The following is a 15,567-nucleotide window of genomic DNA, read 5'->3' on the forward strand; positions in this document are numbered from 1 at the left end:
TCATAAACCAGGACTTCAACTGACCTGAATTCACTTTCACTGTTTTCTTAATTTATAACTGTAATCTCTTCTAAATGCCCATAGAAGAGAGTATATTATATAGAAGAATTTTACAATATTTAAACTTTCTCAGTCTAGAACTTTATATCTTTTAATTCTACACTTTATATAGCTTATTAACAAAACCGAACAGATAATAATTTTCAGGAAATCAATAAAATAACAAACCTTTTAAATATTGGCATGTAAAGTTAAGTTTCTGAAGGTAGTCAAAAACGTGACTGAACCCCTACTTGCTGTATTTCAAACTCGATACTTTGCTTATCAGTTGGCTTCTCCCAAACTGGAAAAAATATTGAAAAGGGACAAAATATACATATGCTTACAATGAGCTCAGATCCTGTATCAAACAGACAGACAAACTGCTCATTACAAATATGCTAATGACTTAAATAAGAAACAACGCACACAAAATGGAACAATTTAATTTTATACAAGGATAACAAAAAATGACTGGGGTCATTAAGAGTAAAATAAAGTTTTGGGACAATTTGACAGTGTTTTATTCCTTACTTTAATAATAAATAATAATAATAATAATTAAAAAGTCCAGTACGAACATGGCTTGAAATCAACGGATGAAGACTTAGAAAAATAATTGGTTAGCAGATAATGGAAAGGAATTAATCACACTTGATGGTAAGTTTAACCTTAAATATCAGTGGTATTAAAAAGTTATAATCTAATTAAGTCAGACAGATTTTCGCAATGGTAGGGTAAAACGAGTTCTAACAACCTACTGGCTTTTCATTATCAGCTGCTAATAAGTTACCAATTGGAAGGAATGTGTCAGGTTTTCCATATAATTTCACAGCAGCAAACAATGCTCACACATTAAGTAGGTGTGATTTGCTACCCACAGTAGCATGCAGGTATTTGTATAAGGAAAAAGGGAATGGTATTCTGTGACCCCTTGCAGTACCATATTCAAAGCACCAAGGGCCAGGTATTAAAATATAAACCCAATAAAATAAATATGACATGATAATACCTTCCCCATAGGGTCATATGAGTGCCTTTTCATTAGACATACTCGGTAAGTCTCAAGGCACTTAAGGGGTTAAGACGCAATGCATGCACTAGTTCCCATTACGTAATGTTAAGTCACATGATTTGGAATACACCAGTGTTATGACACAGAAATAGGTTGTGCCATCAGTTCAAAGAAATGTTGTTTATATTTTACAAGATGCTGGTAAGTGGACATTATGCAGCTACTGCTGGGTTAACACAGATTCCAGCTTTCCTCTAATAACCAGCTGGTCTCTAATAGGGGTGAAGAGCAAAGTGTGCTGCATCAGTAGGCAGTGTCTATCTAATATTGGCAATATTGCTGATGTTTTTAAAAACAAAAAGTGAGGATCCGTACACCGTAAATAAATCTAGCACTGGAAGAGACCATGGCTTAGTGTAGATTTTTGTTTTGTTTTTAAAAGTTGTATACCAGAGTGAAATAATTCCAAGCCTTGTTTGTAGCAATTCGACCAGAAGGGGAGTATATGGCACTACAATGAGATATCATAAGTTATCCTGAACACACTCAGTTCATTCAATTTATGGTTTGTTCGGAGCAAAGCATGAAAATAATAAAGTCTTCAAACACATGTAAGTAATAGAGTTTTAGAGATTGATTTTTGTTTCAACATAAAGTGCAACAGTGCTGAAGTTTTCAAAGTCCTTTGTCAATTCTTCATTGTTCTCCGACACCATTTCCTGCAATCAGAGTTATGGCACAATGAATGCTGCCAGTTTATTACAGAGGACAGGATACTTCAATATGGATCCTAACCCTTTTGCTCTTATTTATGCAGCGATGTCTTTAAAGGTTTAACAAATCCTTCTTCATAGACCTTCAAAATAGCTTCACAAACAAATCTGTATTGACTCTGAAAAGAAAGTTGATTAAGTTAATTGAAAAAGAAACATAACTTAATCATATAAGTTAGAGATAGAAAAGGTCTCTTAGGTCACCCGTCCTATCTTGAAAGGGCAGAATTATGCCTCATCAAAAGCAGCAGTTTGGTAACTGTACCTTTATTGAGGAGTAGGGACTCACTCCAACCCCATGGATTAACTAGTCTTAGGTTTTTCTACCTCTAACAGTTTAAGAAATATTGTACCAAAACTATCTTGCCTTTTCCCCGTTCCATTAATTTTGACATATTAGTTGCTCATATCTCACAAACTTCTAGAATGAGAAACCAGTGCTTTATGTCATCAAAAGCTTGAATCCTGGCTTCTTAATTTCTAAAGCATTCTATTTTCAACTCTAGCAGTTCTTGAGATATGAGTTACTAAAACCATGTCTCAACTAAACAAAAAAAAGCAAAACAATTCCTTAGAGCGGACCATAACATACTGCCACTATCTTGCAAAGTTCCACAGATATAAATGATCGCTGTATAACAATATATACCACTGGAAAGGTAATATTTCTACCTTTCCAATGGCTTAAATCAGTTTGATCTAGCCCTGGTTAATGAACAGTTGATAGAGCTTAAACAAAAACGTCACATGGATTTAGAATTTTAATTATTTATTGCATCATTACATGTGTATTAGTGTAGATATATTTACATATATTAGTATAAATATTTTTCTGTTTGAAGATTTCTCTAGAAAATTGACTCTCCTCAGTTCTTTTCACTTATGACATGGAAAGCATGATCATAATGCCACCTTGTGGAAAGTGCATGTATCAATCCAGAAGTGGAAAGGCAGGAGGAAGTAGTCTAAAGAGACGTGATAACAGGCAGAGTTTAGGCAGTCCCTGAGTAAAACACTGAATCTGGTTTAGTCTGTTACACTGGTGATGTAATAGTTAAAGAGAAGCATTTCACTGAAATTTTGCCTTATGTCTATTAAGCTCAACTATGAACTGCTGTCAGATGGAACTTATGTCTGACTCCAAGACAAATGAAAGTTCTTAAACAGATTCTAAATCTATTCCCAAACAAAAATTACCTTAAAATAGAATTAAGGTAGAGAATACAAATCAGTAATTTAGGCTAAAGTACATTACAGGGATATTGTAATTATCCCCAAACCAAGCATTATAAACCTAGGAAAACTCCAAACATGCTAAGAAAAACATGTGGAAACACACAGTTAAGGCACCCAAAAAAACCTTATGACAGGTGTCCTCTCGTGATCCTATGAAGTATTTTATAATCCCAGATTAGATTAAATTGATTTTTAAAGACAATAGATTTCTTCTGTGTGTTCCTCTCTATTGTGTCACTACAGGGCAGAGTTAAAAGTTGCCTTTTGTATTGCCAGAGCAGAATTACACAGCTGGATTGTATCACCCAGCTTCCCCCTAATTCATCTCCTCCAAATTCCTTCTCCTTCTTGGAACTCTTTCCATTGCCCTTCACACATACTCCAGTGCCTTGTTCCTTCCTGTCACCCTCCCTTTCCACATCTCTAGTTTCACCTTCCTACTCTCTCCATTCATTGAGCAGATCTGGTGCAAAAAGGATAGCTTTTGAAAAGAAATATTTAGAATTTAGTTGTCTAGTTGGCAGCCGGTTTCAAGCGGAGTGCCCCAAGGGTCGGTCCTGGGGCCGGTTTTGTTTAATATCTTTATTAATGATCTGGAGGATGGTGTGGACTGCACTCTCAGCAAGTTTGCAGATGACACTAAACTAGGAGGCGTGGTAGATACACTAGAGGGTAGGGATCGGATACAGAGGGACCTAGACAAATTAGAAGAGTGGGCCGAAAAAAACCTGATGAGGTTCAACAAGGACAAGTGCAGAGTCCTGCACTTAGGACGGAAGAATCCCATGCACTGCTACAGACTAGGGACCGAATGGCTAGGTAGCAGTTCTGCAGAAAAGGACCTAGGGGTCACAGTGGACGAGAAGCTGGATATGAGTCAACAGTGTGCTCTTGTTGCCAAGAAGGCTAACGGCATTTTGGGCTGTATAAGTAGGGGCATTGCCAGCAGATCGAGGGACGTGATCGTTCCCCTTTATTCGACATTGGTGAGGCCTCATCTGGAATACTGTGTCCAGTTTTGGGCCCCACACTACAAGAAGGATGTGGAAAAATTGGAAAGAGTCCAGCGGAGGGCAACAAAAATGATTAGGGGTCTGGAGCACATGACTTATGAGGAGAGGCTGAGGGAACTGGGATTGTTTAGTCTCCAGAAGAGAAGAATGAGGGGGGATTTGATAGCAGCCTTCAACTACCTGAAGGGGGGTTCCAAAGAGGATGGAGCTCGGCTGTTCTCAGTGGTGGTAGACGACAGAACAAGGAGCAATGGTCTCAAGTTGCAGTGGGGGAGGTCCAGGTTGGATATCAGGAAAAACTATTTCACTAGGAGGGTGGTGAAACACTGGAATGCGTTACCTAGGGAGGTGGTGGAGTCTCCTTCCTTGGAGGTTTTTAAGGCCCGGCTTGACAAAGCCCTGGCTGGGATGATTTAGCTGGGAATTGGTCCTGCTTTGAGCAGGGGGTTGGACTAGATGACCTCTTGAGGTCCCTTCCAACTCTGATATTCTATGATTCTATGATTCTAATTAATAGTGACTTTTGCCATTTATTTTCATTATTTAAAAAGTATGTCTGTCAGCAGAAGCTGCTGCAGAGAAACTCACGAAGAATCACTCTTTAAAATCCCTGAGATATCTTATTGTTCTCAATGTACCAAGACCATAGTCACTCTCAGTTAAACCATCCTCTTTCAAAATATCCAGGACCTCTTACTGTCTTCAGTGAGAGTGAAACCACTGAGTAATATGAGATTACTTTTCTACAATGTATGATACTTACAGGTGTTTGGATCATCATGGCCCTTTGATCTCTCATTGTTCTCACAATATCTAATGGATAAACAGGCTGATTGCACTCAATAAGACACATCGCTGTTTCCATAGTGATAAGAACCCCTGTCCGTCCAATCCCAGCACTGGAAAAGAAAAATGTATCATATCATTAACAACCTTCAAACTCTCTTTTTTTTTTAAAATGATATACTCCTAAAATGTAAAAAACATTTTAATATTAAAATCTTCAATATCTAAATATACCCAAGAGAAATCGATGATTATTACAACTGAGGGTTACTGATGACATTCTACTATAAGAGCAGTATTTGTGCATAACGTTGGAAGCTTTCTGTCCTTACTGGATATAAAAACTCAGTGGGAAATTTTCAAAGCATTGGATGGATCTCTTACCCTTCTGAGTAAGTTTGCATTTTTCTATCTCTGCACATTTCCTTGTCCTCCTAGAATATGAAACCTGAAGAATTTCAAGATATTTTGCTGCAGTATAACCAAGCAATCTATTTTTAGGGGTTTCCAAACTCCCAACTGCTGGAGAGCTATTCAGCTCACCACGGGAGCTGAAGAGCCCTGCACTGCATAGCATTCAATATCATCTTGCTGTGAACAAAAAAAGACAAGTTACCTGTTCCGTAACTGGTGCTCTTCGAGATGTGCTACTCATGTCCATTCCACATTAGGTGCATATGCTCACCACGTGCACCGGTGCTGGAAGTTTTTCCCTCAGCAGTATCTGTAGGGGAGCGGCTCTAGCACCCTCTGGAGTAGTGCCCGCATGGTGCGGTATAAGGGGAGCCACCGGCTCCCCCCACCCTCAGTTCCTTCTTGCCGGAAACTCTGACAGTGGGGAAGGAGGACGGGTTGTGGACTGGACATGAGCAACACATCTCGAAGAACACTAGTTACGGAACAGGTAACTGTCTTTTCTTTTTTTAGTGCTTGCCCATGTCCATTCCATGTTAGATGACTCCAAGCAGTTCCCGTGGAGGCGGGACGGAGTTCACAGCTGTGCCGATTGTAATACAGCTCTGCTGAACCCAGCATCATCTCTGGCCTGCTGAGTGATGGCATAATGAGACGTGAACATGTGGACTGAGGACCATGTCACTGCTCTACAGATGTCCTGGATCGGGAGGTGCGCCAGGAAGGCCGCCAAAGACTCCTGTGCTCTAGTCGAATAGGTCCTGACAATCGGCTGCGGCGGGACCTTTGTTAGCTCATAACAGGTCTTTATGCAAGAGGTGATCCAGTTAGAAATCCTCTGTGAAGAAACCAGAAGTCCCTTCATCCTATCCATTATAGAGATAAAGAACTGTGTCGATTTACAGAAAGGCTTTGTACACTCCAAGTAAAAAGCCAAGGCCCTCCAGACGTCCAGCGCGTGTAAACGCCTCTCCTCAGTGGTCTTGTGTGGCTTAGGACAGATCACTGGCAGGAATATGTCCTAGCTCATGTGGAAGGAAGATACCACCTTCGGCAGGAAGGACGGGTGGGGCCACAGCTGGACCTTGTCCTTATAAAACACTGTGTAAGGCGGTTCTGTGGTCAAGGCCTTAATCTCTGAGACTCGTCTCGCCGACGTCACTGCCACCAGGAAAGTGACCTTCCAGGACAAGTAGGAAAGGGAGTAGGAGCCCAGCGGCTCGAAAGGCAGGCCAGTGAGCTTGGAGAGGACCATGTTAAGGTCCCACTGCAGGACACGGGCCCGTACCTGTGGGTAAAGCCTCTCAAGACCCTTCAGGAACCTGACAGTCATGTCATGGGAAAAGACTGTCTGACCTTGGATCGGCTGGTGGATGCAAGGTGCACTCTGATGGAAGAATGCACCAGACCCTGATTCCTGAGCTGCAGTAAGTAGTCCAAGATGGACTGCACTGAAGAACGTGAGGGAGAAATGCCGCGCTCCGACACCCAGCGGGAAAACCTCGTCCACTTGGCCAGGTAAGTTAGTCTCGTGGATGGCTTCCTACTTCCCAGGAGGACCTTCTGGACCTCCTCCAAGCAGGTACGTGCCTCCAGCTTCAACCACGGAGTATCCACCCCAAGAGGTGTAGAGACTCAAGACTGGGGTGTAGGAGCTGACCGTGATCCTGTGACAGCAGGTCCAGATGGTAGGGAAGGGGCAAGGGAGGGGCCACCACCATGTTTATGAGTGTGCAGAACCAACACTGGCGAGGCCACACAGGGCAATCACGATAACCTGTGCCTTGTCCCTCTTGATCTTTACTAGGACCCAGCTGACCAGAGGGTACGCGTACATCAGACCCTCGGCCACGACAGGAGGAAGGCATCAGGCCCTGCTGGGAACAAAACGGATGGCACTTTCTGTTTCGCCTGATGACAAACAGATCTACTTGGGGAGTTTCCCACCTCTGGAGGATCATGCAGGCCACCTCCGGATGGAGTGACCACTTGTGGTGAGAGGAGAAGTCCCTGCTGAGGTGATCTGCTAGGGCAATTCCTGATGCCTGGGAGGTGACCAGCTTCCAGATGGATGCTGTGGCTGATGCAGAAGTCCCAGAGATGGAGAGCCTCTTGGCAGAGAGCCAATGAGCGCGCTCCTACTTGCCTGTTGATGTAGAACATTGAGGCCATATTGTCTATCAGGACTCTCACCACTTTGCCCAATATGTGTGGCAGGAAGACCCTGCAGGCCAGCTGGACCACTCTGAGTTCCTTGACATTTACGTATAACACTGCCTCCTCCGGGTCCACATCCCCTAGATCCAGAGATGTTCAAGGTGCGCCCCCCAAACCGAGGTCCGAAGTGCCCGACACTAGCTCAACAGATGGGGCGGTACTGTCAAACAGGACTCCTTCCAGGACCTTCTTGCGATCAGTCCCCCACTGCAGCGAGGGGAGAATTGCCGGGGGAATGGTGACGGTCTTCTCCAGGTGGTCCCTGGATTGGGAATAGGTCAACGCCAGCCATTGCTGCAGGGGGCCATATGCGGACTCCCTGGCATGGCAGTGCAGGCCACCTGGCATGGCCGACCACATTTGTGCAAGCTGCCATGTGGCCTAGCAGGCACAGGAATATCTTAGCCGTTGTCAGGAGAAATGCGGATACTTCCGCGATGAGGTCTGTCAGGGCCTGAAACTTGTCTAATGGCAGGAACACTCTTGCCCGGGTTGAGTTGAGCACGGCCCCGATGAATTCTATCCTTTGAACTGGAACGAACATGGACTTTTTGTGGTTGACCAGTAGTCCCAAGGAGCGGCACATGGCTTGTAGTACAGCGACGTCGTGTTGGACCTGAGCCTTGGAGCTGCCTTTGACCAGCCAGTCGTTGAGGTATGGGTAAATCTGGATACGCCGAAGCCTGAGGTAGGCTGCAACTACCGTCATGCACTTGGTAAACACCCTTGGTGCTGTAGCCAGGCCAAATGGAAGGACTGCAAACTGTTAGTGGGCCGAACCAACCGTAAAACGGAGAAAGCATCTGTGTCCTGGGAAGATCGCTACGTGAAAATATGCATCTTTCAGATCAAGGGCAGCATACCAGTCTCTCGTATCCAAGGAGGGGATAATGGAGGCCAGCAGACCATGCAAAACTTTAGTTCTTTAGGTATCTGTGGAGGTTTCGCAGGTCCAGGATGGGACGCAGACCACTCTTGGCCTTTGGGATCAGAAAATACCAGGAATAGAAACCCTTGTTTCTCCACTGACTTGACTTCCTCCACTGCCCCCAGCTGTAAGAATGCCTGAACCTCCTGCTCGAGAAGACTCTCATGAGAAGAGTCCCTGAAGAGCAACGGGGAGGGAGATGGTGGAAATAAATTGGAGGGTGTAACCGTGTGCCATCATACTGAGGACCCAGCCGTCCGAAGTTATTGCTGACCACACTGGGAGGAAAAAGGAAAGGCGGTTGCAAAAAACTGGGAAAATTGGATCCAGGGAATAGATTGGTAGGTCGCACTCAGGCGTACCCCCAAAACGACTTTTTAGCTCCTTGCTTGGAGTGGTTCGAGCCCGACTGGGCAGAGGGTGGGGACAGGTGGCTCGCGTGCTGTCTATAGTCGTTGGGCTTTTTGTGCAATGGGTCCTACTGGGGCTGGCTTCCTTGCCCCTGGGGTAGTTGCGGTTTGAAACGCTTATGTGCCAGGCCCAGAACATAGAGCCCCAGGGGTTTTAGAGTGGTTCGGGAGTCCTTCAGCCTATGTAATTTGTTGTCCGTCTGCTTCGCAAACAGGGCCTAGCCATCGAAGGGGAGGTCCTGAATCGACTGCTGACCCTCGGAGAACAACCCAAAGAGGAGCAACCAGGATGCTCGCCGCATGGAAATGGCGGACACCAGGATGCAGGTGCCGGAGTCTGCCACCGCTTGAAGGGCCACCCTGTTAGCAGCCGTGCCCTCGTCGAGGGTCGCATGGAATTCTTTATGGGAACTTTCCGGGAGGGCATTCTCGAACTCGGCCATGGCTTGCCACATATTAAAGTCATAGCGGCCAAGGAGGGCCTGATGGTTGGCCACCCTCAGCTGCAAGCTAGACAAGGAATAAATTTTCCATCTGAACTAGTCCAGTCTCCTGGAGTCTTTATTTTTGGGGGTAGCTCTGGGTTGCCCCTCGACCACCAGGGAATTTGAGGCAGGATAGGAGTAAAGGTATTTGTGCTTAGGCTCTGCCCGTTTGGAAATGGGGGACAGAGAGGAGGGGGTTTGCCACAAAGTACTGGATATCTTCAATAGCCCTTTGTGAAGGGAAGAGGCACCCTAGCAGGGGCTGTGGAGGAGAGGATGTCGAACAAAGAGTCCATTTGCTCCTCTAACTCCTCGACCTGCAGGCCAAGGTTGGACGCAACCCTCTTCAGCAGCTCCTGGTGTGCCTTAGCATCATCTGAGGAACCGAGTCAGAGGGCTCCATGATGGCCTTGTCCGGTGATGATGATGATGAAGAGGCCGGTACCGCAGGGCCAGCCACTGAGCAAGTTTTGGTACTGATGGTGCACACGGCACCGAGAGTCTGGGAGGCTGCCCCACTGATGTGGAGCCTTGCTCCATACTGGAGCCATATCTGGAGTGATTGCTACCCGGTGACCAAGATCCACTGGAGCGGCAACTCTGTGCCTGGCGATAATCACGGTCAAGCCTAGAAGAGGACTGGTCCGAGCGGGATGTGTGCCTCTGCGGGGACCTCGGGGACAGAAGACTGGCGACCCATACCTAGTAACAGAGGGAGAGCCGTGTTAGTCTGAATCTGTAAAAAGCAACAGAGGGTCCTGTGGCACCTTTCAGACTAACAGAAGTATTGGAGCATAAGTTTTCGTGGGTGAATCTGATGAAGAGGGCATTCACCCACGAAAGCTTATGCTCCAATACTCTGTTAGTCTTAAAAGTGCCACAGGACCCTCTGTTGCTTTTGACCCATACCTAGCGCTTCGAGACCAGTACCGGGATGAGGAGTGGGACCTGGAGGTATTGCGGATCTCCCCTAATAAGGGACACCTATCTCGGGGATTGTTGGAGGGGCCTGTGACTCCAGTCTTCTGATAGTTCCCAGGATCTGTAACGGTGTTCCGCAAAGTGAAGGGCCGGTCCTGATGTTCCTGCCGGGGAGCACGTGCCTCCATGGGTCTGCACCAGGTAACCAGCAAGGTCTGCCTCAAATCCCGCTGCCGGTGCCCAGGGTCCAGTGACCGTAGAGGGCTCCGATGCATCTGCCTCCCTAACTCCGAAGCATGATGTCCCCCGCGATGGGGAGAGGTGCCACTGGGGCAAGGGCAGATGGAAAGGTCCCAAGGCCATGAGGTCTGGGCGGCACCGGAGCATCAGGATCGCCTGCGCAGCCTGGAGCACTTCAGGCTTCGATGGCACCTGAAGCTGACAAAGGTCCACCTCTGTGTCCAGGCCTTCAGGCAAGGAACGGGGTGGGCTGCATCACTTGACATGCGCTGAGCCCCAACATCCCGACGGGGGAGATGAGCTGCCCAGCGCGGGTCTTAGCTCACCCCCAGCCCTGTGCTTCCCCTTGTGTGGAGTAGGAGACCATCCCCTACCAACCTTCTTCGACTTCTTGGCTGGGGCCATGGACAGGGATCGGTATCGGCTCGTCGATAACTCCAGCAGGGCACTATGCACTGATGCCACGGTGCTGTGTGCTGAGTTGGACCTCTGCTCCGGGACCAGAGTGAGCGCCGACTCCATCAGGAGTGCTTTGAGTCTAATCTTTCTTAGTCCTAGGTTTAAAGGACTTGCAGATACGACACTTATCACTTATATGACCTTCACTGAGGCACCTGAGACAGCTACTATGCAGATCGCTCACAGGCCCGGGCCATTTGCAGTGATCGCAGGGCTTAAAGCCTGGGGACATTCCCCAGCCCCCGGCTAAGTTCCTGACAGGCCTAACAAAACTAACTACTGCTAAGGGCTAACTAACTCAACTACTAACTATGTACACTAACTTTACAAGAACTCTAGTTCGTTCGAACGAAGCCTAAGCAATACTAGTAAGAGCAGCGAATGTTCCGTGCACCGTCACTGGGGGCAAGAAGGAACTGAGCGTGGGGGGAGCCGGCGGCGCCCCTTATACCGTGCCATGTGGGCGCCACTCCAGTTCCCTTCAAATTATTTTTTTTAAAGGACCTTCAGCCTAACGAGTCCCCTCTTTCTTCACCGCAGCAAATGGTTCATTTCAGAATCATCAGGCAGTGAGGGGGTGCTTCAGTTCACAATACCCCATTAGAAGCTTTTTACTGAATGACTCCTGTCCCATCTTCCACATTAGGGCAACACCAACCCCAATTAACTTGACTGCTGTATGTGTAATTGAACAGGTGCATTCTATGACTAAGCCTGTGAAGTCGGCAAGCTTGGGTAACTGAATGATGCTGAAATTAACACCATGCTGCTGTTTCTATGGACAAAACTTGGAATACAGAGAAGCTGCCACTGCTGGATAGACAGCAGTCTCTTTGGAGGCCAGCAGCTGTGGAGGACATATTTTGGCTGGTCAGAGCAGATGTCTAAAAATCCGTGACTAAACTGTGTGTATTATTTTATTTAGACTACCACTAAGGACTTATTTAATGACATGGTCACATAGCAGGGCATCAGAAGTGAATGCATAGTGCTGAAGAACTATGCATTGAAGATGAAGAGCCAGATTCTGTGTTCCACTTTATGTTGCTCAAATGGCATAAAATGCCCCTATAGTTGTTAGAATTGGCCCCCAGGGAAGTTGGATGGCATGCCACCCTTGATCCCTCCACTCCATTCCTGCACTGAACTTTGCTCTTAAAGGAGTGGAGAAGCTGGCCTAAAGCCTTGGCTTGTAAAAAAAATAAATAAATAGGAAATGTGCTAACCAAAAGTTGGTGACAAAATGTTTAAATTAGGAATCTATGCTTCAGAAGGTAAGCATTAGCAGTAACCTGCTTCTGTACACCAAAAAGGCTGTAAGGATGTGTCTACATAAAAAAAAAAAAAAAACAGTCTCAACACATTTTAGTAAAAGGTTAAACTACAACATGAAAGTTCCCAAGTGGCAAAATAGTGAGAAATCTTACAGAAAGGATATTTATTCAAAATTAAAAACAAAAAAGACTTACTTTTAATTTCTTTATGTGTATGTACACACTCTTCTAGAGTTAGGAAACCTCAGAGAACACCTAAAACTGAGGCAATTTACTCTTGAGCATGGTAAACATGTTGTTTTCAATTAGAATGTTTCATATTAAGAGAAATTACAATAAAATACACACTTGGTACTGTAGGGAAACCAGTGTTTTCCATCTGTCAATATGATCAGAAACCTGTATTTGCGTCATTATATGTATGTACCTTAAATGATACAATTTGAAGGTGTTTCAGGCTAAAGTGAAAATGTTTGCTTTTAAACAAACTGAATCTTGTAAGTACACATTAATAAAGAAACTGTAACTTATCTTGATCAGTTTTATTTTTAAATACAATTAAGAATTAAAATATTCTACAAAACTTTAATATGTTCCTTTATAATTCTGTCCAGAAGGTGGCATCAAAGGTTACTATATAATGTAGTGGTTTGAATAGAACTTTATCATTAGGGGCAAATACAATGTTGTATGAAAAACTGCTCAACAAAAAGAAGCAAGGGATATAACTCAGGATTTCTAGGCATAATGCTCCAAATATCAAAATATATATGCACTGTATCAAGATTTACTGTATCCTTCATTAGAAAGAATAAAATTATTTTAGAAAATTAGAAAAAATGTATCCAACCCTAAGACAGAATGATTAGTCCTTATAATTCAGGTTAGCACTCACTTTCAATTCCCCATATGTTAATGCTGTTTGATAACAAAGCAGAGAAAGAGGACGTTACTCACCTTGTGCAGTAATGATGGTTTTTCGAGATGTGTCCCCCTATGGATGCTCCACTCTAGGTGTTCTTGCGTCCCTGCGCTGCTGATCGGAGAACTCTGGTAGCAGTGTCTGTTTGGCCTGCACATGCACTCTTCATATTCTGCCATGAGCTAACCACAGTTGCACGGGTGAACCACCATCAGTTCTTTCTCTACCACAGAGTCTCTGGCAAGAACTCTGAAGTAGAGAGAAGGAGGGTGGGTCATGGAGCACCCATAGCGACACATGTCTCAAAGAACCAGTTACTGCACAAGGTAACTAACTTCCTCCTCCTCTTCAAGTAGTGTCCCTATGGATGCTCCACTGTAAGTGACTCCCAAGCAGTATCCATAATGGGAGGAGGCTGGGGCTTCAGAGTCGAGTCTGCCATGAATGATAATACTGCGGAGCCAAAGAGAGTGCTGGAAGCAGAGCCCCCCAGTAATCGCATAGTGTTCTGTAAAGGTATGCACAGATGCCCAGACTGCTTCCCTGCAGATTTCCGAGATAGGGACATTCTTGAGGAATGTGACAGAGGAGGAAACCAACCTTATGGAGTGCCTGTGGTTCCAGATGGAAGTACTACGTTGTGAACCTATAGCAGTGTTTGATACAGTTCAAGACCCATTTGGAGAGTCTCTGGGCCAATATTGCTGCACCTTTAGATCTTTCTGCAATGGAAAGGATGAGCTTAGGAGATTTCCTAAAGGTCTTCATCCTGTCCAGGTAAAAGGCCACGACTCGCCTAATGTCTAGTGTGTGCAGCATAGCCTCCCTGTTATCACAGTAAGACTTAGGGTAAAAGGTTAGGAGGTGAATCAGTTGGTTTATGTGAAAAGATAAGGTCACCTTGGGGATGAACTTCGGGTGTGGTCGGAGAATAACCTTGTTCCGAAAGAACTGTATTAGGGGAGTGTGCCATCAGTGCTGCCATCTCCCCAATTCTCCTCACCAAAGTGATTGCCACCAGGAATGCTGTCTTCATAGACAGGTATGTGAGCAAACGAGTGGCAATGGGTTCAAAGGGCAGCCTAGTCAGGTGAAGTTTCCTGTCTTCTGGGTGAATCTTGATGCAGGTTTGCAGGTGATTGGAGAGCTGCCTCCATTAGAAGGTGTTTTAGTCTCAGCTCTCTGTCCTTTCGAGACCGCAGCTTCAACTGTTGACAAAAACCATACTTCTGGGGAATATGGCTTTTCCTGAGGCAATGGACATGAGGAATGTCTGTCCATTACATGGATAGCCTGTTTACAGGAGAGGCACCTCTTAAACCCCGGTGAACCAGGCCTACCCCACACAGGGGTAGTTCCCAGAAAAAGGGGACGTAGTAAATGAAGTTGGGGTTTTTTTGTTTTTGTTTTTAAAGAAAAAAAACAAATGAAACTCTAAACTCACAAAAAAAAGATTAAGTTAGATTAAGTTAGAACAATAGGGTTAACAATCCGATGAACGGACAGCTAATAGCTCCGTCTCTAGCCAGGGGTGGTTGAGAAGGAACTGACAAGGGTTCTCCTGTGCAAGGCTGGTTAGTCAGATCACGAGGAGGGGACAACACGTGTGCAGGCCAAATGGACACTGCTACCAAAATTCTCCGATCAGCAGTGCAGGGATGCATGAGCACCTACAGTGGAGCACCCATAGGGACACTACTCGAGGAAGCAACAGTTATTTACTGGGAAGTCACTGATTTGTAAAGAACATAAATGTTGACAATCTCTCTCTCTATAGTTCTCCCTTAGCAGCAATTAGTGTTCAGATATACAGATTTTTAAATGGCTGATATTAACTCTTTTTGGTCTGTCTAGGCCACACATTAATAGTTCTGTGGCATAAGTACTGTATTCCAAGAGAGTTGGACACCAGTTTAAAAAAATGTAACTCAATGTAGTTTCATATACAATAGCTTTACAGTCTTCTTGCCAATTTTTGTGGTTTTACAATCACTTTTGTCTATTATTGCAAGGATGGGAAGATCCACTCTAATGGATCTGCAGTTTTTTCTATTTTCCTGGGATCAAACTGGAGAGAAAAAAGGGTGGTGGTATTCTTCCATGCTCTTCCAAGAAAGTAAGTTCCAGCCACATGAGCCGCCAAAATGAGAAATCACCACAGTAGACTTGGCAGATATTCAAAATATGTGCATCACATGACATTCCTAGAATTCTTGAGCTTGAGTCCTCTGGGTGGGGCTTGAATATGCCCATGGGCATTCACAGGCTTCTTGGGTGTGGGTCCTTCTTGACTGAGGAAGAAATGTGATAGCATCTCTAAAATGCCACCCACCTGAGTTACCCTCATGAGACATCTCACACAGTACATTGTGCAAGGTCTGTGATCCTCCCTCTCTTTTCTTACATGAAGCATGAAATAGCTATCAGTGCTGCCA

At 45.1% G+C, this 15,567-nt stretch overlaps 1 protein-coding gene across 6 annotated transcripts in view; it reads right to left on the reverse strand.

Moving 5' to 3' along the window:
- Positions 1-469: 469 nt before the first annotated feature.
- Positions 470-15,567, reverse strand: part of PTPN4 (protein tyrosine phosphatase non-receptor type 4) — a 207,056-nt gene continuing 191,958 nt past the window's right edge. For all 6 annotated transcript variants that reach the window (XM_054044369.1, XM_054044368.1, XM_054044367.1 and 3 more), the window contains 2 exons: positions 4,840-4,975; positions 470-1,946 (listed from right to left, as the gene is read on the reverse strand). In XM_054044369.1, the coding sequence (XP_053900344.1) occupies positions 1,860-1,946; positions 4,840-4,975 (223 nt within the window). In that variant the 3' untranslated portion in view covers positions 470-1,859. The remainder of the gene's footprint in view (positions 1,947-4,839; positions 4,976-15,567) is intronic.

Source organism: Malaclemys terrapin, chromosome 11, assembly GCF_027887155.1.
Source record: "Malaclemys terrapin pileata isolate rMalTer1 chromosome 11, rMalTer1.hap1, whole genome shotgun sequence".
In the NCBI taxonomy this organism is placed as follows: domain Eukaryota; kingdom Metazoa; phylum Chordata; order Testudines; family Emydidae; genus Malaclemys; species Malaclemys terrapin.